The 24875-nt window shown below is 39.4% G+C and overlaps 1 protein-coding gene across 1 annotated transcript; it reads right to left on the bottom strand.

Moving 5' to 3' along the window:
• Window positions 1–1846: 1846 nt before the first annotated feature.
• On the bottom strand, window positions 1847–16122 carry igsf8 (immunoglobulin superfamily, member 8). The gene is made up of 9 exons (XM_036002662.1): window positions 15926–16122; window positions 15583–15744; window positions 12509–12889; window positions 10620–11081; window positions 7976–8154; window positions 7097–7349; window positions 6320–6778; window positions 2612–4554; window positions 1847–2573 (listed from the first exon to the last, which is right to left on the bottom strand). The coding sequence occupies exons 2-8, from the start codon at window positions 15635–15637 to the stop codon at window positions 4427–4429; spliced, it is 1917 nt and encodes a 638-aa protein (XP_035858555.1). The 5' UTR covers window positions 15638–15744; window positions 15926–16122; the 3' UTR covers window positions 1847–2573; window positions 2612–4426.
• Between the last annotated feature and the right edge of the window lie 8753 nt (window positions 16123–24875).

Here is a 24875-nt window from a genome sequence, read left to right as displayed (position 1 = left end):
AGAGGATTAACATTGGTACAGTGTTTGCATTAGTGACGTAATGCTCTGTAAACTGATATACTGTAATACCAAGGCAGCTCAGAGAGGCACAGCAGGACAGATTCATTTTATATTTTGTTTGACATCCTTTTTATCTCCAGCTTTCTTTTAAAGTCTACATAAAAGGAGCTATCATGTTTTAAAAATTGAATTTCTCCATTGAGGTATTCATAAATAGTGCTTCTTTCTTTGATGGATGCAGTTGTCTATGTTAGCCATTATTGAGCCAACTTCTCCATCTTCTCCTCCAATTTGAAATTATATCTTTGCTGGATGAAAGCAAAATGTACATCACTTAATGCCCCCCTCATTAAAGCAGAATTTGGCCACTTGGGAGTATAGAAGAACAAGCTGAAAAGTCAACAATGACATAAATGACCATTTAAAGTTGTTTTAGCAAACAGTTGCCGTTTTACACACCCAGTAGACATGGAGCAACATTGTAATTCATTTGGAGTTCGGTTTCTGGCCATCTGACAATTATAAAGGCTAAATGCTCCACTGTGTTAACTAGCTAGTGGCCAACTTTGTCTGTCTGCTGTTTGGTGCTGGGCAAGTAGCACACTGTGGCTTCTTTGCTGAAAACAGCTCTGCTGCGGCTAGAAACACGGTTGATGAGAGCAGTGAGAGTAAACCAAAACAATGAGCTGAAATATGCTAAAACACTGTAGAGCTGAAGGTAAACTGCAAAGTTGGGGGATAGTTATCTGTTGGTTTGTCAGCCTCTTCCAAACATAGTTCCTGGTAAATTACTGGAATAACCTTTCAGGCACCGGTAGTGATTTTCACAATTTAGCCTTGCACCTTTTCACACTTGCCATGGCAATGCCAGAATAGATAGGGGATAGGACAGCCAACAGTGCTTATCCCTGCAATGTTTCTGCTTGCAACCACACCACAGCCATATCAGCATTGACCCTAGAATGTTACTAGGTCCTGAGGTGAAACATTGGTGGGACAGATTTCCCTGCATATCGATCCCTGCTCCCATTCACACATGACGCCATGCAGGAAATGTCCCTGCACATTTCAGTGTTAAAGGGGTAGAGTGAACCTTGTTACTTTATCCATTTGATCCATTGTCAATATTAAAATATTGATTATTGCAGCTTTAATTTAGCTTTGCAAATGGAACTGAATTATCCAGCAACAGATTAAAAAATGTTTAGTCTGTATACTGACGGTAGAAATATAGCTGTGATGCACTTTAAATGACATGTTAATTGGTGAATTACACAATAAATGAATTAAATGAAAGCTGTCATATTAGATATTGAGCATGTAATGAAGCCAGTATAGATGCATCAAGATTATTGCTCAACCATCAGGCTTTCTCACTATACTGTAAAAGCCATGACTTTGGCTCTGTCTTGCAGTTTAAGTGTCTAGTGTTTTTGGTCCGGATGAGATCAGATTCTTTTTGTGCATTATTTCTATCAGGAATTTCTCATCCCAGTAAGAGCCATGTACAATATATTTATTATGACCTGGACAATTGTTCTGCCTGTTAAACTGTCCATAACTGCATCACAAAGTGCTGAGAATCAACTTGAGCTGAAATACAAACCTCTGCTTGGCTGGTCCTAACTTGGAAACTGCAGCAACCACAAGATATGGTATGTTTTTTTCATACTATATAGATGGAAAATATGCTCAAATAGCACATGAACACTTCAGACAGACTGGATTATTTTCCTCCACACAGAATGTCCTGCAATACCTCAGCTGTCTCAAGATTCCAGGTACTCTGCTGAAAACAGACTTTTGTCTTTAGCAGTAGAAAATAAAGTAATAAATAAAACCAAAGTGACATTATTAATCCAGAGTGGTTTATTGGTTTATCAACTGGCAGGTTCGCCAAAGCACCATATGAAACGATGAGCATTAGCCCGCCTCTTTATTTTCGATGGCAGCCAGATGCATTCAGGAACAGTGGTATTAAAGCATGAGTAAACAGTCCAAACAAAACATAACACCTTCATGAAAGGGTTTAATATATCCTCAAACATAAGCACTACTTAGACAGCAGCTTTTACACTTTTAAACAGCTGGCTGTATTTTTCAGGAAACAGAAATTGAAAAGAATCGAATGCAAGCCACACTTACTCAGTTACACACAGAGAGGGGGAAGGGCAGAGACTGCAGCCATAAACAAGGATTAGAGATGAACACGCAGATACCTACTTAATTTCATCTGAAATACCAGCCAGCCAGCACTGTGCTGCTGCTGCTGCTACTGCTGTGCTGTGTGTGCACATGCATCTGTGTGCAAGTGTGTAATCATGTGGTTGGTGGGTATGTGGGGGAACAAATCAGCTTTGAGTAGTTGATCTGGAACAAAGTGGCTCAGGAAGTAATCGGAGTTGTGATTTTATTCCCTAATGTTCGTGAACAACATTTATAATCGGGGGTTTAGAGCGCACAGGTTAGGGAGGACAGACCGATTTAGAGGGACTCTCAAATCGAAAACCCACCAGGACACAGAGACAGACAGTAAAGACAGACTGATACCGTATGTAAGTAAGTATAGCTCACTGCAAACAAATTTAGAAAAAAATAAATAAATAATGACCTGGAATAATTTCGTGAGAGAGCCAAAAGCTGGATACAACAAATGTTACTTTCTTTCTCCTTTCCACGAACATGTATCTAACTTTAAGTGATCACACAAACGTTTTTTAAGTGTTACTTTGGACAGGAAAAGGAGGATGGATTTCACTCATCATAAGAGAGTAGACACAGTAAATCTGTCCAACAGATTTCTGTGGGCTAGCAGCAGGGGCTATAGTCATAAGTAGTCTTGGCTGCAGAAATATGTGGCTTGAACCACATGACTGTGATAGTGAGACTTGACTAAATTATCAGGTCATATGCGCTGCTTAGGAGATTTTCACCTTGGGGACAAGTAACCTAAACAGTGTGAACAACAACAGTTTTTCTGTTACTTCGTGTAACAAACAGGGGATTCTTTTTCACAGTACTGTTTTTCTGTCTCAGTCACAAGAGCAAAGAAACCATAAATCACACAAAAGAGAAAAAAAAAACACAAAAGTATTCGCTCAAGTACAGCAAAAAAGTGACTTTTAAGCTGGAATAAAATCAAGTCAAAGAAGGATACCCAGGGGCTTTGGTCCCAGTCCCATTTGTGTCTACGTGCTTCAAAAGAGCAGAACAGAATGCTGCAGAATGTTAAACATAGGTGCTTTGCCAAACACAGCATAGTCTTTCTCACATTAAGAAAAATAAAACAGCTAAACTCCATACAATATTTACATATTTTAGCTCAGTGCATAATGGATATCTCTTCCATTTCTCTTTGTCAAATCTAAAGTCTGTATAGAAATCTCACTTCAGCGTGAAGCGTCACAGGCGAGGAATGCATTAGAATTGGTACTCAATTGGTCTTGGCATCAGAAAGCCCCCAGCCAGCGGCTTCCTTATTAAGTAACAGACAGAGACTTTGTGTACATGCAGAGTGGTGGAAGGTCCCTGCTCATATTACATTTCGGGAGGCTGAACTGCTGCCATCAGCATTCATGTGACTGTCAGTGGCAGTGCTAGAGGCTTAACCATGCACAGACATTTAAACATGTACGTAATAAAAGAAAAACATGCAGTTTGAGGGAAGGAACAACTGGAACAGTATTAACGATTTTTAAAACCACAGAATATTGTTGAAAATAGAACCATTACTCTATGTACTGTAGGATGATCTGCATTCCCAGCATCATACAAAACATCTGACAGGCTAAGAAACCATTTGGTACTTTTATACTGTAACAATCATACTATGACTTCTGAGGGGGCAGTTTGCTTTGCTTTTCTATAGAAACAATACTTTTATGGTATCAACGGGATTCCTCACATCTGAGAGACTCAAAACAAACCTGCAGTACCTTCTTTACTTTTGACCTCATCACAAAAATCTTGCGCATCTTGTGTATCTTTACCCTTTTCCATTTGAAACAGAATGACAGGCTGGGACAAAGGGATTGTTAAAAAGGTGGGTTAAGCTTTTACTGTTAAGGTGGAAACAGACCCAAAAATGTGTAAGTCTTTGCCCACTAAGGGTCATTGGATGGGAGATTCAAAAATCTAGATTATTACGCCTACTGGTGTGTGATGCAGCATTCACTAACGTGTGTGTGTTTTCAGAGAAGGTTCAGATATAAAAATACGAGAGAATATAAAACAGAATATTTTGGCATTGATTGTTAAACAGGTAGGTCAAAACACAGAAAATCAGCTAACAGGTTGACAGGTGATTTTTCACTTCATTTTTGTTGATAAGTTATTTCTTTGCATTTTCATCCAATATGTTCTGTGCATCACCTCTTTGTGCCTCTTTGCGGACATTCAGACTTCGACAGACGGCGACAGTGGACACCTATTTTGGGGTGCGCTGCCTCGCCAGTCGCTTCATGAAGCAACAGGTTACTGTCGCAATGATGACGATGCCCACAAACAAGGCAGAGGAGACTCCAATAACCAAAGGGATGAGGAGGAGGTCAGCAACTGGGAGAAGAAAAATGAGAGAGAAAAGGATGTAAACTGACATTTGTAAAAAAAAAATCCATAATTTGAATTGTCTAATATAACCCACTTTCAGATAGGGAAATAAATGGGAAGGAGAAATATATGCAGTAGGCTACATTCAGTAGAAAAGTGTCATTTAGGAAAAAAAACTTGGATTTGTTAATTGGTTCAAAACAAATACAGATATAGACGTTTTATATAGTACTTTAAACATTCAACATAAAAGCACAGTTTGCTCTGGTGATTCAGTCCTCTAGTGCCGGAAACTCGATCTAGGATTCGCACCGATGTAGAACAGAGAGAGAAGGTCCACGGCTAACTTTGCTACCACGTTTAAGTGTCAAGATGATCACTGTGCTGAACATCTCTCTGTTGGGCTTCTGACAAATATTCTATAGACCGATTAACTATGACCTCGCGCTAACACAAAAATCTACTGCTGGTTTGGATGGGGTCATTTTCTTTAGTCTGTTTGCCAACAGGTAAATTAGGTCTCCAACCTAAGGTTAGTGAAAATATTGACATATGAAAGCATCAAACATGCATTTACGATGAATGAGATGAGATTATATCCAGTTGTTTCTCGTCCCCGTTTGCTCAGCGTGGTCAAATTGTATGTACGGGATGAAGGAGTTTTAGTTAAGTTATTGTAAGTTATTACAATTGATTAATTGTCATTGTCAAGCAAAAATGCCAAAGATGCTCTGGTTTCAGATTCTCAAATGTTATAAATTGCTGCTTTACTTTACTTTAAATAGTAAATTAAATAGCGTTGGGTTTTGGAGCGTTAGTTGGACACCTTGGGCTCTGGGGAAATCCTAATGGGCACTTTTCACAATTTTTTGACATTTAACAGATTAAACGATTAATCGAGAAAATAATCAGCAGATCAATCGAGAAAATGGTCCTCAGGGTCCTTGAGTTTAGAATCCAACCAAATTAAATTGCAGAACAGAAACAAGTGACAAAGTGGATTTGTACATATTTAAGATGTAAACACAGGGGAACCATGCCCTGCTTTCTGCTAGGGAAGGATGTAGAGAAGAATCAGTCTGCGTAAAATGTACCTACACTTCTCAAGGTCAAGAGTAAATGTTTGAAAAGTACACTTAACGTTTACACAGGCTACCCTCCAGCTTGTGATATAAGGTCAGTGGTGGAAGAAGTATTTCAATCATTTACTTAAGTAAAAGTAGTAATACCACAGTATAAAAATACTCCATTTCATTACAAGTAAAAGTCCTGCATCCAAATGTTCACTTAAGTAAAAATATAGAAGTATTATGAATAAAAAGTAAAAGTTCTCATAATGCAGAATGGCTGTCGGCAGACCTCTGCTCCTCTGTGCTCTGGCGCAACGGAGATAAGCCAAACACAGTTCATCTAAACACACTGCCCCACACAAAGATGACACAGTGCTGGATTGAAATTGGCAAAGAATCCCTTTAAGCACATGTTTTCGATCCTCCTGTTCGATTCCAGGACCACCAGGATAAATCCGAATAGGTAAGGAGAAAGAGCAGCACTTGCCCCTTAACCCTGAACTGCTCCAGTGGAGCTGCTCAGCAGCCGACAGATCAGCCGATAGTTGTACTGGGCAGCTTCCAGATGTGAATGTGTTTAACTGTGGGAGTGTGAAGGAGAGCTGTGCTCTGATAGTTCATAAAGTGGGTCTATTTTTAATCCGTTACATTTATTTACGATCATATGATCATTACAAAACACATCTTTGGGAGACTCTTACCTCTGGCATACAGGTACACAGTCACTGGATTTGACTGTGCTTTGGCCCCCGTGTCGTACCAGAGTCCATGCGGGTCCTGACCCCACACCTGGGCATGACACGCATACATGCCCTGATCATCCATTGTTGCTGCGTGGACCCTCAGTCTGTAGCTGCCAGCTGACAGGCGGTCGACGCTAACCTCGCTACCGTTGGTGTAGATCTTTGCAACACCGTCGTACATGAGGATGGCTACCAGCCTAGGGTTTTCCTCCGTAGGGGTGTCTGGGAGAGTAACATCAGATGCTGGGCTCTGTTCCTTCTTGATAACTCGTTCAGGGATTGGCCAACGCAGCCACTGCACCTGTGCCTGGGCGGGACCTGTGGTTGTCACGGTGGCGTTGCAGATCAGGGTGATGGTGCTGCCTCTTTTTAAAAGGGGGCCTCGAGGGAGCTGAGCCACAGCTGCAACTAGCACATCTGTAGAGGGAAGTGGTACATTCAAACAGTTTATAGAGGGTAAACTGAACTTCTGATAAATATGAAAAGAATCAAACCACAGATTCCAATTTGGGCAGTCCACCTTGAGCACTGGAATACTACACTAAGTTATTATTTATCCCTGATGTTCCGTTTTCGGTAAAAAAACTTTTTTTTTAATGAATTTTAAGTTTTATGAATTTACTAGAATTTCTTAGACCAAACTATCACAGAAAATGTTATCAACAGTAGAGAGAAAAGGGGAATCACTGATATATGAAGCCTGTGTGTCACTGAGGACGTGAGTACATCTCTTACCTTTGCTCTTGAGGTTCACGGTGACTCCCTCAGACCTCTGGGTGAGCGTTGCAGGAGTATCGGGGCCAGGATTTGCTCTTCCAGCGTAAACACTGACCACACACCGATACACCCCCGAGTCTAAGGGCCTAGCTGAGAACAGCTTCAGAGAGTACCTCCCCTTAGCCACTTTCTCCATAGAGCCCCCGCTAGCTCGGCTGAGGTCGTCCCCCCAGCTCACAACACCGTCTGGGCTCATCCGGGCCACCTCCACCTTAACGTAAAATACAATGTGTCAGTATGTGTTGGATTGTGAATCGAAATGTGATTTATTTTAGGCAGTTTGCTAGAAACTGTGAATACTTTATTATTAAGTGTTGCCAGGATGATGACGTCGATCAAACGCCAACGTCATGAAAACCAAAATGTCAATTTTATGACTGCTGCTGCTGTTTGAAAGCCAATTCTCAAGTATCATTTATCAGAACTTTGCCTCCAGCACATGAACGCACCACACATGAAAATATTTGAAATCTATTTTTAATGCAACTTTGACAGAGAATAAATTGGACTTAATGGTGATGGTGATGGATTACCCACCCACGTCTGCAAATCTTTTGCAAACTGATTTTCATACTGCACTGATTGTTTTTTAAGTAATAAAATTAAGAAAGTTTTTTTTTTTTTTTTTTTTTTTTTTTTTAAAACATAGGTATTACAAATGTTTCCTCTTTTGCTGATTTGTGCATTCACTTACATACTTGAAATATTAAGATAACCCTCAGTTATACTGTGCAGGTGCAAAACAAACACACCAACACCTCTACATGGTCCCACTATATACAATCACACACATTGAGCAATATAATATAAATAAGTCAGCAGAATGAGACACAGTACCTCGACTCCCCCGGTCCCGGTTACATCGCTGCTTGCTGATCCCCTCTTCATCCACTGAACCAGCAGGCCCGAGTTTACTTCAGACGGCAGCCCCAATACCTCACAGGTCAGGATAAGAGGGGAACCAACCTGCAGGGTCTCCTCCCCTCTGGGTGAGGATGTTATACTCAGAGACTCCGCTGGTGAATTAAAGAGGTAACGGGAGACAGCTTAGTAAAAGTGAAAGTACAGGAAATCCTCTGTCATAGAGGGCCTCAAACAAGCACTTAGATTCTGACAGTAAATGTCTTCACAGGAAGCAATATACAATGAGTATGAGTTCTTTGGGAAAGCTAGAGTGGCCTCTGTAGTGCATTACATATTTATTGCTCAGATTAAAATGGATTACCGCCTCAACCACAATGCAAACATTAGAAATTGGTTATTACAGCATATAACAAAAAGGAACACAATAAAAAAAAACAATGATTAGGATAATTATATTTTCTGTACATAGCCTACTGTATTAGATTTTCCAGATCAGTGACCCCCAAAAAGTGTTGTAAAATAAATCTGAGGGCTCTTATGATGCTTAAAAGGGATGGGAAAGCAGGAAAAAACACATTTGTTCTTCTCAAAATAATAGTCATATTTTTTTAGACTTTTCCTCTAATCTTTTTTTTGTCATGCAAATTACTGCCTTCTAACTTCATGCCTCCTAAAATTGTTTAAATCACATGTTGGTTGAACTGACACACTATAGATAGAGTATATGCAATCAGTGATGAGCGGTCACAAGAAAATATTCCTAACCTGATGCACACTCACTTTTACAACATAACAGGAATTCCCACTATGATTGTAATAATGTTATTATATTATAATTATCTTAAACTTGTACTGCAATTTTCTATTACTGCTCAATGAAAGATAGACTTGCATATTGATGAAATTACTGTGTGGACATACAAATAAAGCATAACAGCAACTTTGTGTAATGAATTAAAGGGGTTTTGATATTAATAACCTGGTATAATTAGAAGATATAAACACTGGTCCATTGTGTGAGCAAAGTCACATTTAACACTTCTCTAGACACAGATCGATCTAGAATAATAGACACATTATTTATGGAAACAAAAGGAGACTTGTCAGACTATTGTATTAGTCAGACAACAGGGGCCAGAAAATACAGAACTAAATAGTGCTTGTCAGTGAGTGTCGGAAAAAAACAATGCATACATTAATGACATTCAATGCTTCAACTTCTGCTTCAATTTTATTACTGAAGAGAAAACAATTGACCTAAATAAATTTTAGTTCCAATACTTAGTACTAAGAAGTTGTTTGTACCTCATCAGCAACATAAAAAGAACAATTATTAAAAAAAAAGTGGTTACAATAATTCAATATTAAACTTACACACAGAATTTTCCTATGAGCAAACATATTAAGAATATATATATATATATATATATATATATATATATATATATATATATATATATATATATATATATATATATATATAAATAAATAAAATCATTGTTAGGGGTTTATGCTGGAGGCCAAGTGTCTCTGCTGTTAACTTTCCTATCCAAGATGTAAAAAATATTTTAGGAAGCTGTTCTGACAGTAATGGACACATCAGTCACACAGAAACATAGTCATCCTCTTTGCGGGCTACAAGAAGCCAAAGTGGGATCCTTCAGATCTACACAAGCTCTTTAGAATTTAAATTGAGCCAAGCGGCAGCCAGCTATCGACCTGTCAAATCCAGCTGAATAATCAGCAAGAGAGCTGAGCATCAAGCTTTTCAGTCAAGTGGTTTGACAGCAGACATCATGAACACAAAGTGAGTTGAATTTAGTTAGTTAGAATAGTTTTAGGCTCTCAATTCATAGTAAATTGTATAGTACAACAAAACCAGATATTTGATAAAGTCACTTTGGGCTCTAAGTATTGTGATGGGCATCTTTCACTGTTTTATAGACAAAAATATGAATTGATTAATCAAGAAAATAATCAGCAGATTAATCAATAACGAGAATAATCGTACTTGCAGCTCTAATAGTAAGATGTCCATCCATCCACCCAGCAAGGGAAAACAAACTCAGCCATCCAGGCAGCTAATCAGAAAGCACTTAATCAGCCAACAAACTAGGCAACAACTTGACTAAAGATGTGTATCCAGTTACGTGTTTAATCAGCCCCCCTACCTATCCAGTCGGTACACTGCTCTGTCAGCCATTCAGTTGAGCTGTAAGTAACACAAACATTCAGGGCTTTAGCCTGAAATCTGGAAAGAGTCCAGTGTACTTAACAGCACTACAAGTCCAGGCCGACTGACGCCACTGAGAAAGCATATAGAGTCTTGAACTGACAAGTACAAACCAAACTTCAGCTGTTTTGCTATTGCTGTCTCTGGTTTATTCTGTAACTGGAGCAACCAACTTTATTTGAGAACTTCTTTCCACAGTGTGCTGTAAGATTTTATTACTACCTTAATCATCCTTTAAATGTATGTTGTTTAAACAATGATCACTGAACAAAATAATGTGCAATATGCTTGTTGCAGTATGACTATGGCATTTGTCACATGCTGTCATATAGTTTTGGCAAATGTTAGCCTAAATAACTGGCACAGTTTCAAAGTCACACTAACCTAGTTGCTGAACGGTCAAGTTGCCAATATCCAGCGTCCTCTGTGCTATCTTCTGCCATGATCGATCAGGGTCCAGAATCCACTGCGAGGCCTCACAGAAATACGAGCCGGTGTCATCCGGCTGCACCGCTCTCATCTTCATCACGTACACATCTTGTCCAGCCTCCCCGCTCCTCTTCTCCAACGTGATCTCTCCATCATTGTACCGCTTCTTGTACAAATGTCCGGGGACGACCCTCAGCAGCTTGTCAATGGAGATAATCTCTCTAACGGTGCTGACCACCCCTCCTGCTCCACTTCCCAAACCCTCTCCATCACTACGCTTCCCAAACATGATGGACAGATGGGTGAGCTGCTCCGAGTGGATGCCGGCTGAGCATGTCAGCGTTAATTCGGCCCCCTCTGGCACGGGCTGGCCTGCAAGTAAGCGGGAATAGCTAATCTGGAGTGTGTCGGGGATCACTGCAGGTGAACAAAGAGACAGAGACAGACAATTACATTACAACAAGAGGCCAGTTGGGAGGAAAAAATATGCCAAATTTAATTTCTATTGCCTGTGTGCTGTTTAGACGTTTCTATGTTTAGAATACAAAGGCAAATCATGAAATGGATTGCTGAGAGTGAATGCAAGCCATTTACCACCCTTAGATTTGGGCACTAGCTTTTCCAAAGAAAGGGGGATTAGCTGGCTATGATGAAGATAACACACTTTAGCAGCAAAACCTACACCCAGCATCTTACAAACATAAACTTAGTGATACACAAAGAAGATAGAAACACAGTTGGTAACCATGTGGAAAATTGTCAAAATATGTTGGATAGCGTGAGCAAATGGATCTTCGTAAAAAGAAAGAGTAACAGAAAGAAGAAATCCAGATGGCAAGTATAAATAACAGCTCAGACATTAGGAATGTCATTGTGCACCAAGTTAAACACATAATAATAATAATTAATAAATGTCATCCATCTGGCTGACATAGTGCAGAGTTGCTGATAACATCTTCTCATACGGTAACCCCCATGACAGAACTGGAATACAGTTTGCTGGTTTCCACTATACGTCACAACTAAACTATGATGAGTTTGGGACTAGGTTTGGGAATCGTTTGAAAAAGTTGCAGTCGTAGTTGGTGATATAATACAAGGGTTTTGGTACCGATACCAAAACTATTATTTTCCAATGCATTACTGTAATAAATATTTACATGCTTTCTACAACAACAAAAAAATAAGAAAACAAACCAGTGTTCTCAGATGTTGAATGTTGTTTGAACACAAGCAGCCGTACAAGAACCTAAATAATACACTTAACTCAGGAACGATCTGATCAAAGAATAAGTTCACAACATTTATTTCATGTATTTTAATATATTTATTGCATCTCTGTTTTCATATCTTTCTAAAGTTCTAAGTTCTATCAAGTCTACTTTATCATTCTCATCTCATCTGTATTATTGATCCCTGCTTACTTTCTTCATCCATTTTATGTCGGTGTTGTATGTTTGTGACCTCTGTTATACGTTCTATGTACTGCTGCTGCTATCTTGGCTCTCCTGTAAAAAAGAATTCTAATCCCAGAGAGGCCCCTCTTAGTGATATCTATTTATTTTATATTCAACAAATCCCACGAAAAGACTAAAACCAACAATGAATAGATTTTACTAACAATTATGATGTATCTTATTCCTGTGTGCCATAGAACTCCATCGTTCCCACTAAAACTATTCAATATATATTCCATTTCATTCAATTTTATTAATAGTGTCAAATTATAACAGAAGTTATCTCAGGACACTTCCTAGATAGTGTACGTCTATACCACATATAATTTACAGAAACCCAACAATTCCCCCAAGAGCAATTGCACTTATTACATATATCTCTCTTACCTTTGACAGGCACTGTGGCGCTGTAGTTTCCCTGGTAGGTGCTGTCTGTGCTGGGTGTGTAGCACTCGTACTTCCCCTGGTCTTCAGCCCGGAGCCTCTGGATCACTAGCCGGACTTTGTCCCCTGAGTCCCTCTCCACCCTCACCTCCCCACTCCTCACCCGGGCCTGGAAAGGGGCGTAAGGGAAGCCCTTGTCCCTGGTGGACACCACTCCCATCTGCTTCCCAGCAGCATCATCCCTGTACAGGAACCACTCAAAGTCCTGCGTACGTGGGCCTTCGTACCCTGATACAGCGCAGGGCAGAGAGAGGGGGAACCCTGCGACGCGGTAGAGGGTCCCAGCAGGAACAAATACATCGCGACACACAGCGTACTGGAGCACTGTGAAAGAAAAATTGAGACAGAAAGAGTGTGAAAGATGGTGACGAACGAGCAGGAAAAATTGGAAACAATGTCAATTTCTGTGGGTCACAGTATCAACGTGCAGCATGTTTGGTACATAGGCTCACAGATCAATATCCTGAGCTGATGATCGGCTAACAGGGAATCAATACATTAAATAGCATAGGAGAAAAAACACTCAAGCTGGGGCTAGGAGAGGGCCAGCTTCCTCTGAATACAATGACATTTTTTATAAATTAAATACAATCATCTTAGTGAGATTCCTGGCATAAACTATTGGCAATTTGGGTTAATTTAAAATAAACAGTTCACTAACAAACAGAATAAAACTAGCTTGTTCTCTCACAGTGCTACATTGAGCTAGTTTCAGCTGAAACTGGTTGTATCTCACTCCAATACAGTAAAAATAACATTCAAAAAGTGCTAATGCTGTGAATAACTGTGAAGAATTATTTTCGTTATTGATTCAAATTCCAATTATATTCTCAAACAATTCATTAATCTGTCTATAAAAAGGTCAGAAAATATTGATATGCTCATTTTAATATCCTCAAGTTTTATTGTGAGCAGCTGTGTGATTATACAGTATTTAGAAATGTTAAAATACACAAATGTAATTTTTCAGTGCTTAAGCAGCAAAAACGGAAGGTCACTGAGTGCATTGTTTTAGAATGAGCTAAAGTTAATATCTCCAAACTGCAAATCACACTGAAACTGAGTGAAAATACTTCACACAGGCCAAAAGGGGAATTGAAATGTACTCTAGCTCCCCATCACCTTACTGTTTAATAGAAACCTGATTACATGGGAGATTTTCAGTGTTCTGGTTATAAGTAAAAACAGTGCGAGTGCCTCAGGGGTTTCAAGCTTCCAGGTTCAAGCGTCATTGTATTTCACTGAGTTTCATTGTCTGGCAGCATACCTCACTTACCCTGGAACTCCTAGCAGTGCTCTCTTTTCCCCAAAATTAAAAAGTAGAAACACTGATTAGGGCATTAAAACAGAAACTGTATTTATGTGAATTGGTCACATCAGAGGTGAGTATCAGAATTCCTATTAAAAACATGGTGTAAGATAATTAAATAAATTCAAAGCTAGAAAACCCAAATAGCTCACACAAGTTGAGATTGATATAATTGGATATTTATTGACATTTAGTTATTAAAGTGGACCGGCCAGCCAGAGGTCACATAACTGATCTCTTAAATAACTTGTTCCATATTGTGGGAAGAAACCATAAAAAAAAACATATTTTTTATTGCTGGTTGCCTACCAAGTGATTTAAATTTACAAGTGGTGCCAAAAGCTGAGAAATAAACTCATCATCTCAAAATGCAACTAAGAGGTAATTATCCCAATATAACAGCCAACAAACATACACCCACAAACTGACACTAAAGAAAGGATCAGCACCAAACTAACACACACCCTTTAACCCCTCACCTAAAGCTGATCCAACTACCTGAACAACCAGAAATACTAGATGGGTGGGGCACTCCACGTCTGTCTGTGTGTGTGTGTGTGTGTGTGTGTGTGAGTCAGACAGACCTAAAAACAACTGGAGCTTTCTCACAGGCCGAGCTATGACCCGATAACAACACGCCCATAGATAATGACATGGGAGACTAGTGGGAGACTTAAGCGGATCAAGTCCTAATTAACATTGGGCTTAGACTGATAGGGCTGGGAGACACCGCAGCTCGTGACAATGCTCAATTCTGTCTGGAGTAGAAACTGTGCAACACGGAGGAGCCCCAATTTTCTTATTAAGAACCCAGATGCATGTTGGACCACAGGACTGATACAAAGAACCCTGTCTATTTGGTTATTATATTCATATAATTATTATTAATGTGAGCAGGTCATTCAATCTGGCATGTTATGTATTAAACTGTTTGGTCAAAAAATGAAGAAGACATATCTAAAATGTGAGGTCATCTTTATCTATCTCTGTTTGGTATGGATGAGTGTCATATACTATAATAAAGTCTTATTTGTGTAGTGCAGCTGACCTTTTCAGCATCTTTGTCACTCTTTAATTTATACAACATTCAAATCGTTATTGCCATTTCAATCATAGCTGATAGGAATTTGCTTTTGGTGAAGAAACCTAAAACAAAACACACTAAGGAGATAAAACAAGTGATAAAAGCATAAAATGACACAAGTCCAACTATAAAACTAGAGGCATTAAAAAGGGTAACAAAAAAAACATTGTGTAAATAGCATAATAGAGTCCTACTGATGGTATCACTTTTGCTTGGGACTTCCTGGATGCCACCAGGAACTAATTTTTATTGGCCCAAAACACCTGTTTCTCTAACACAACCAGCTCCACATCCATCAAATAGTCCGTAGTCCTCAGTGATTTTTGTTTGATAGTCAGTGGACTGTCCTATCTGTCACTTTTGCATTTGGATTGTTATGTAATCAAATTGCAGACCACAGACATGCGATAACGTGTCCCATAGAAGCTGTCCTAGGTTTACATGCACAGAAAAAGGTCCAACTCATGAGAATAAATCTGCAAATAAAATTTTAATGAATAGTCGGATTGGTCGGTCGGAAGGAACAATCATGCAAATGCATCTCAATGTGACAGATGGAGAGGCGGTTTTAGCCATTGTGTGTAGAGCAAACAGGTACAATGCAGACTGAACGGCTGTACTCACCCGAATGTAGAAATACGAGCAATGCTGTTTTCATCGAAGCCATCATGGTCCTCATCTTCCCCCCCCACGATGTACAGATGGATTATGTTGACTCCGTTTTCTCTCTCCGTGTTGCTCTGAGCGTTTATCGCCTATCATACTTCATCCCGCCGCGGAGACCAACTGTCTTCAAAAAACGGAACGACAAACATGATCGGATTATTTTGTGAAGGAAAATAAATGATAACGTGCAACAGTAGCAATACACCGATTACACAGAGAGGAGAGAGTTAGCGCCATCAGCTAACTACAAGGCGGATGAATATTAGTAGGTGTAAACGAGCAACGCTGCAAATTTAATCACCTTTTTCATGCACTTTCGCATCTCCGACAACACACCGTCTGCTCCATAGTATCCCGGTTTGGTTTTAGATTATACCGCCTCGACAAGCATTCCGTCCAGCCCAGCCATGGAGGGGTTGGTGTGTGTGTGTGTGTGTGTGTGTGTGTGTGTGTGTGTGTGTGTGTTGGGGGGGGGGCGGAGGAGGAGGATGAGGAGGAGGAGTAGGAGTGGTTCCAAAAAAAGGAGGAGCATGCATGCAAAATAGGCCCCATAGATCCATGAGGCCCTGAGAGAAAGGCCAAACTGGTGCCATTGGTCAAGAAAGCGACGGTGACATTTCGAACCAATGATAAGTGTGTGAGTGTTGTAAAGAGGTTGAAACAGTAACGTCAAACCGCGAGGGGGCGCACATGGTAAAAGTACAGAAGTTTGCAGAAAAGTCCTTTTTCTGCAGGAAAAGAGGCAACTGGACAAGTGAGTCTGGAGCATCAGCTGGCACACCTGGTGTTAATTAGCTGTTGTTTGGCGCCTCTACCTGCTCCTGATGGGGAAACGAAAACAGCTTAAAGCTGCTACATTGTCTCTGTCCTTTTCAGGTCTGGAAATGTAATAAAAATTGAACCTTTTATTTCATTTTCATGTTTTAAAAGGCATCATTGCTGCCAAAACTTAAAATTAAAACAGAGACTCTGTGGATAATAGAGTAGCTGCTCCCAGGTGTATCCATTCCATAATGAAATTGAATGGGAAATTGAGTTTGCATTGTCATTTTCAAATTGGCAGACGGAACCTACCTAACAATGCAAACCTTTTTTTTTTTTTTTGAATTGCATGATTTTATCTTATTGCAAATAAAAAAATAAAATGAGAATGGCAGTTCAACAGATGCTCTGTCACTATACCCATCAAAACCAGTAGGCAGGATACACATAACATTCATTTGGCTGAAGTCAAAGCAAATTATTCTACTGTCTGGATTGATAATCCAAAATAAAGGCAGAGTAGGTACAGTAGAAAGCACAGATGTCAAATAATAAAATGAATGATGACTGAATCCCATTTAGCTGCTTCAGTTTCAGGGTCCTGGTGTAGTGCATGGCTCACTGTCCCACTGTCGTGGCTTACTGGGGCAATAGAACAAAGCCATTGTTAATGTTATTAGTAACACCTGCTTTTCTTTCTATAATAAGTAAAAATGTCTGCTGACAAAAAGACCTGTTGCTCACAGTTAGCTCTGTGCATGTGAATGTAATGTGTGTGTGTTATTTTTGTATTTGTGTGTATATGTATGCCGTCATGCACACATATACACATGCCTTGTGTGTCTTTATGTATTTGGACATTTGTTTGTGTGTTTGAAAGCTTACTCATATTTGTGTGTTATGCATTTATCATGGACATGAAGAATTGCAGTTGGAGACTGTTTTATTCAACCACAAGATGGCGCCAACCAATTACCATACTGAGAGCTTAAATCATCTACATAAGGACATATATAACATATGTTACTTCAAAATAATAAACATTAGAATATAAAAAAGACTTGCTTCAGATTTGCTGTCTGTCAGTGTTACCCTTAGAATGATAATATATGAAGATAATGATTGATAATGAAGACAACTTTTAGTGAAAGTATACTATATATTGGTATCCAACTATTTTTAGTTCTTGGTTCCTAAACCCTGAATCATTCAAACAGTATGTGAGGTTTCTGCAACAACAATGTTCACGAGCTGACAGTGATGTAAAACAGCGATAAAACCCAACTAACATTTCTGTGGCCTGCAAAGGCAGCGCTGCTACATTCCCGCCTTCTCTGTCTCCTTTTTTTTTTGTTTCCACACTTGAAGTGGAGTCAGAAAAAAATATTAAAGCTTATTAGAGTAGAAAATATGAGAAACATTACAGCTGAATGGGGCAGGATATATGCTCCTATACATGGTTATTATGAGTGTAATGTATGTTCATTGGTGGCTCAAGCCACTCAGATGCTGCTTACTCTAAAGAGGATTTATGCCATCAGAGCACACCTCATTAGTGGTACCAGTTGTCCTCCATACTGTCTAATTTCCTTTCCTCTCCTCCTCAATCCTCTCCTCACTTTAGGCTACATGGAAACCTGGATGACTTCACAGTGTGGCTCTGCAGCGAGAGAGGGGAAGTCATTAGGGTATTCTGGGTTAACAAGGCGGCAAGCAGGATATGCAGACTTCAGCAGGAGCCTACACCAGTACTGAGGGATGGCACTCGTGCAGAGTAAACTTCCTCCGTCTTATGGCCTCCAATATATCACAATTTTTTTAACAGAGTTGGACAATTAGAGCATGATGTAGTCTGATCCACTTCCAGGGAAATAAATCTCTCAAAGCTCTACTCTGTTTGTTGTACACATGTATGTGTATTATGTATGACAGGCAATCTTAAAATCCCAAACTCTTCTGTTAAAGTAGTTTAATTCCAACATTAACTTTGTCTAATGCTTATCAAATGTTATTATATTAATATTAGTATAATATTATACCTCCAGTCAGAATGTAACTAAGTACATTTAAAGTACGATACTTAAGAAATTATTTAAGGTGTGTATATATATATATATATATATATATATATATATATATATATATATATATATATATATATATATATACTTTACTTGAGTGTTTTCATTTTGCTACTTTAAACTTCTATTCCACCACATTTCTGAGTATTGTACTTGTACTTTTTACTCCACTACATTTATTTGACAGTTATAGTTACTAATTACTTTACAGATGGCAATTTTAAAAACCTACTATAAGCATATAAAATATGATGCATTGAAGCATTCATTGTTGAGTTTCTTTCTTTCTTTCTTTCTCTTTTACATTGTGGTATTACTACTTTTACTTAAAGCTACATTATTTGATTTTCTGGCCACTTGGGGGCAACAGCACCAGCTGATACCACACTATCTGACATATTATCACCTTATAAAGGTGTTATGGCAAACATTTTAGCAAATAATTGCCTATTTACACATTCAGCAGACATAGTTGGCGATCTCTTTCTGGTCATCCGACAAATATAAGTCAAATATTCACCTTCTTTTTAGCTATGTTTTGGTTTCCACCAACTGCTGAGGGTCTCTAGCTTGCTGGTTGTTTGGCTACCTTCACCAGCTAGTCGCTAACTTTGTCTGTCTGTGAAGTTTGTCAGCTTTTTTTATTTTGATGAACAGCTGCCTGCTGCTGCTGGAAATTAAGTTGATAAGAGCAGAGTTGGGGAACTGTAGAGTCGGGTGGTTATTCTTTTTTGGTTCGTCTTTACAAGTGACACATTTCACATTAGATGTAGTCATTTGAGCCATTGTTTAGAAAGACATCAATTAGTGCACTGAACGCTGTGATGCTGGAGCGCATTGGGGCCAAACCTTTGTGCAAAATGCTGTCTTATTCTTTATGGATTTAAAGTAACACCAAAGCACTTTTCCTCTTCGGTCCCCCTACAGGTTGGAAGCGGAATTGTCCATTATCGTAACCCATATGTCTCATTTGAACTACAGATCCGCTACCCGATTTGGCAAACTTGCATAGTGCGGTCATAGCCAATTGAGGGCCGCAAAGTGAATGCAGAAGTGTCGTTCACCCTGTTACGAGTTGATGAACCACTGAAACGATTTTGGAAACATTATTTTAAGGTACAAAATAATCTTTGGTGTTGCTATAACGCTGAAAACTGAAAGAGAATGGACATTTTCAAGCTGCATGGTAAACCAAATAAACGTATTGTTATTCTGCAACGCAACATCATCTGATGATTCTTGAACGCTACACAGCATGTTAACATTAGGCAGCGCGTCAGCCAGGTCGCTCTGGGTTAAACCACCTCAGTAGCTAACAGTATCAGACTGAGCTCCTTTAACATTAGTTATCTAATCCAGTGAATTGAATCTATCTTCCATCATGATAAATGATCTGTATTACTTACTTCCAGTTTTCATACCGGTTCTTTGTCTCACCTTCTTCTTTGCGCACTTACTCCCACTCTGTCTCTTTTAAGGCCACTACAGACTAAACTGTGACCTCCTGGAGACTGTCTCTAATTACTTTGTGCAACAGTCAGGAAAACACCCCTCTCATCGAAGGGACCTCACCATGACTGTCAAGAAGATCCTGTCACTGTGTGTGGCATCGGTACACATTGTACAGTAGGTACAGACATAGATTGGCACCTTAAGTTCATTCATCTTGCTCTGAAATTATTTTCATTGGCACAGACAGACACAGCTGCTGTCTCTTGGTGTCTCATGTCAACCATGGTTTTTTAGTATGACTTGGTCTAAATGCTTCCTTGGTTTATTTCCCTCACATATAGACACAGTGCATACAATCCCATCCTGGTACCGACTATAGCTCATCCTTCCACAAGTCAAACACACATGTTCTATATATGTGCTCCATTCCGTTCCATTCTCCCGTTCCGTCTGCAGTTTTATCACCATGCTGTCTCACTCTCACCGCTACAAGGGACACACACTCAGCCAGTGGGGGTGATGGAAGAACGACTACTAGACAAAACAAAGAGAATGAGCAGAGACACGTAGAGCTAATTTACTGCTGAAAGCATATTAATAACTTTCTCTCAGAGGGCCTTTGGTTTTGTAGGTTTCCTCTCTTTATTACAGAATGCAACAACAATGTTTAGCTAAGCATTTGACCGCATCGTTTGACTTTTTTTGGTCACTGTCTGGGACTGGAAATGTGTGAGGTTGATCAGTCAGTTTTTATTGGAAGAGAGATCTTTTCTCTTTTTCAAATGTCTGTTAAAAGAGATGTTAAAAAAAGGAGTGAGAACACATTTAGAACATATACAGTATATAAGACTCCATGACAGTAAAACCAGATGTAATGTCATACCCTTATGAACTATGTTTTTTACAGTTTTATGTTGAGCTACATGCTGAACACGTAAACCCGAAAGCAGGACAGAAGAGATTCATTGTCCACAAATGTACAATTTCTTTGTACAAATCAGCTTAAGCCATTTACAACACAAAAGAGTAGTCTATTCATGGGAGTGAATTTTGTGGATGTTACAAAAATGCAAAGAACCATATGCATGTTGCATGATCCCAATAAATAGTTTATTCTAAGGCATGTGTATGTGTGTGTGTGTGTGTGTGTGTGTGTGTGTGTGTGTGTGTGTGTGTGTGTGTGTGTGTGTGTGTGTGTGTGTATGTGTGTGTGTGTGTGTGTGTGTGTGTGTGTGTGTGTGTGTAGGAAGTTGGCTTCTAGTAGCCATGTAGTATAAAATGTTAGAAGTGGTCTCCCATGGTGTAATTGGCATGGTCTGGAAGATAGTTTTAGCTTGCTGCCATGCCACAGACAGGCAGGCCAGCAGATAGACAAATAGAAAGTCTATTAGGCAATTTGCTGGACATGGAGAAAGAAAAAAGCACAGGGAGAGGAGAGGAGAGGAGAGGAGAGGAGAGGAGAGGGCATTAGGAGGCCAAGAGAGGAGAGGGAAGGTCTGCAAGGGGGGAATTGGAAACATATGCAGTGGTCTGACTGCTGGTCTTCCCCCCTCTACCTCATCCAGACAACCACACACAACAAAGACGGGAGATGGGCCAGAAATGGTGTGAGCCTGAGTGCGAAGGTGATGATACATGGGCAGCGTTTTAAAGCAGATTGGCAGTATTTTATGGAAGAAAGATGGCAACTAGCAAACACTAAACAAATGCAGATGACAGAATGGACCAGTATTGCATGGAAGTATTAACTGGGATTTTGCATTGTGTATTGTGTATATATTTTTTCAAGTGTGGTATGTATGCATTGTTTAATGACAGAATAACACCAAACAAAATAAAATAACTATTGGAGGGGAAAATGGTTGCGCAAAAGTTTGTGCTTGTATATGCATCAACCCTGATAAATGTAGTAGCTACACATCTCATGTGAATTGAAAAGTATTCTTTTAGACATCTATCACACATTTATACATGACATTGAATGCCATTGGATTCATCAGCTGTAACTAATTAATTTGGTGAGTTGGCCAAATTTACAAAATGAAGCCCTTGGCTGTTGTTTGTCAAATGTGCTCTGCATGCTGATGTTGGTCTGTTTCTTCTGCCAAAGATGGGTCCCTAAAGAAAGACTCACCAGACTAGACTGTGTGTCTTTGTTGTCCCAAAAAATTACCAACAGTAGTGAGTCAAAAGTTATTTCTCTCCAATAATAATCTAACTGCATCTATAAGCGTGAAAATGACACATCACATTTTGAATCAGTTAGATCACGACTCATCATTTCAGGCACACAGTGGTGGTAAACATGCCTAGGAAAGATATGATATAAATTAATTAGGTGGTAGTCAAATGTTACTGACAGGGATTGGAGTCACTCAGGTAAACCTTTTAACAATGCCATATCAATACTTTAGCTTATATAGCCCAACATTTAAATCTCTGAGATTTGGGACTGTGAAGTAGCTCATCAGTCTATTACGTTATCTCATGCAGACAAACTAAACAGCAGCCAATTATGTAATTTCGGACTTGTCAGATATTTATAGGTACTTTTAAATTTCATTATTTTTCAAATGACTCATTTCTAAATTATTTACATGATTCGTTCATTATTCAAAATTGTACCATTTCTATAAAAATCATCAAAAAGGTAAACCAGGTTATTTATTGCATTACAAGAAGCAATGATGTGTGAGAAGCGTTTTCTGTGAGACAATGCCTTGGTGGTATGCACGCCATTTGTTTCTTAGACTTGCTTGGACTATTGGATGTGATACTAACTTCTAAAGAGCATCTGACTATTGTACATATGAAGCCTGACATATGTGCAGTGTATATTCTAATAAAAGACGTTCTGCTGTTACAACCTGTTGCTAGTTTAGGTTGCAGCCGTAAATATGGCCTATATTAATAATATGAAATCTGAAATCTTCACAAAAATGTCTGAATGAACTACATTTCTAGTAGTAATGTGTGATTCTATGTGAGGCTTTGTACATTGTTTGATTGATACAATGTGGAGATATGAGCCTGTCTTTGTCTCCAAATATCTATAAAGTTTAGAATCTTTGTGTTTGTGAAATCTAAGATTTACAAAGAATTTAAATTATTGTAAAATTTTGGACACTTCACATTTGTATGTATTGTTATATTTCTAAGCAATCACTTTTTAGTTTTGTTGCATAGTATGACCAGTTGTGGTAGCCCTTGCAATACTGGATGAATTATGTGGCAAAGTTGTGCATAACAATACACAAAATACACAAACAAGAGAACACATTATTACTATTAATTGAAAAAACAAGAATGTGTAAGAACTTTACTGTACTGTTGACTTGTTCTACTCTCTCACAGTGATAATATCATGCAGCACAACGAGGTGTGGCTCATTAATTAAAAGACTTGCTGAGCCTCAGCTATTGTACATTGACTTACTGAAATATAATATTTGCACCTCCTGGAATTTATGGATGCTTCATCTCTTCATGTTTAAACTATTTTTTCACTACTAAAGCTTTTCTCACTTCTGCAGCAGTTATTTTTAATAATATAATAGTTAATCAGTTTGTACCATCTTTTCACTGCTTTCCTGTAAAGTTTAGTAAAGTCATTTTTGAATTTTAATGACCAAAAACCCAGTTGCTATCTGGAATAAAATCAAAAGTGGTTCCTTTGTACCACTGACTTACTACATTCATGTAAATTATTGTGGCATTTTTCTTGCTTCACTATGGAAAAAACAAAACTGAAGGCGGAAATTATGAATTATTCATGTATGCTTAAGCAAAATTATGCCAATGTGTGTTTACAAGGACGTGCGCATAAATGTAGCAGTTTGCAAGTTGCTCACCTGTGTACAGCTTTCTGTTATGCGTGTGCACACTATATGTACACTTGCACAAGTGTGCGGCTGAAGTGCGTGCAGTGATTAAAGTCAGGGTCCGCAGCGAGAGAGTGAAAGAGTGTATGTATCATCAGTGCGGTGATGGTGGTGGTGGTTAGAGGAGGAGGAGGAGGAGGAGGGGGTCGGACACAGAGAGACAGACGCCAGCCTTGGTTTGGAGCGGAGCCTGAGGAGGGACTGTGGCTGATGGAGCGAGGGACTGGGGAACGAGGGAGCGAGGGAGAAGAGGAAAGAAGGAGAAAATGTGGGGATTGAAATGCTGAAATATAGATGAATGATAGAGGAAGCTGAATTAGCAATGAATTAGCAATGAATGAGCTGAAAGAGCGGAGAGACGCAGCTGCAAAGAAGAGAGATATGAGAATACTGAAGTGTGGAGTGGCTGGTGGGAGGAGGAAGGAGGGAGGAGAAAAAGGAAAAAGAGAAGGAAGGGGGGAGGTAATGTCATATGAGTTTGCCGCTGGAGGGATGCCGGGGCTGGGGGGGGCTGTTGGGTTGAGGAAGAAGAGGAGGAGGAGGAAGGGGGAGAGGGGGCTCATTAACCAGTGCGAGATTGGAGCCTCAGTGGCTTGCTCGCATTCAACCACACACAGCCTTTGATGAGGGCTGGATCCTCAAGCTCAATCAGTCCCACATGAGTCCAACTGAGAGGGAGAAAGACTGGGAGAGAGAGACAGAGGGGGTGGTAGGGATGGAGAGACTGAAGGAGGGATGGAAGACAGGAAGAAGTAAAGAGACAGGAAACGGTAGATGGTATAGAACAGGAGGAGCTGAGGGGGAATGACAGCCCAGGGGGAGGAAAAGAGCAATAAAGGAAGCAAACGTCAGGATATGGCTAAACGGGTGCTCACAAAGAGCCACAGAGAACTGGTTTTAGGTCCTTTTACTTTTGAAAAACAACTAGAAGAAACTACTGTCCAGAATGAAATTGTTTTATGATACAAACATATTTTAGTGGATACATAAGTCATTCTGAGGGAGGATTCATAAAAAGAACACACGGAGAAGTTTGTGATTGTGCATACATTTGTGTCAACATGTCTCTGTGTTGA

The sequence above is a fragment of the Sander lucioperca genome, chromosome 6 (assembly GCF_008315115.2).
Source record: "Sander lucioperca isolate FBNREF2018 chromosome 6, SLUC_FBN_1.2, whole genome shotgun sequence".
NCBI lineage: Eukaryota > Metazoa > Chordata > Actinopteri > Perciformes > Percidae > Sander > Sander lucioperca.
The sequence above is the reverse complement of the archived record's forward strand: the minus strand, read 5'-3'. Positions and strand labels throughout refer to the sequence as shown.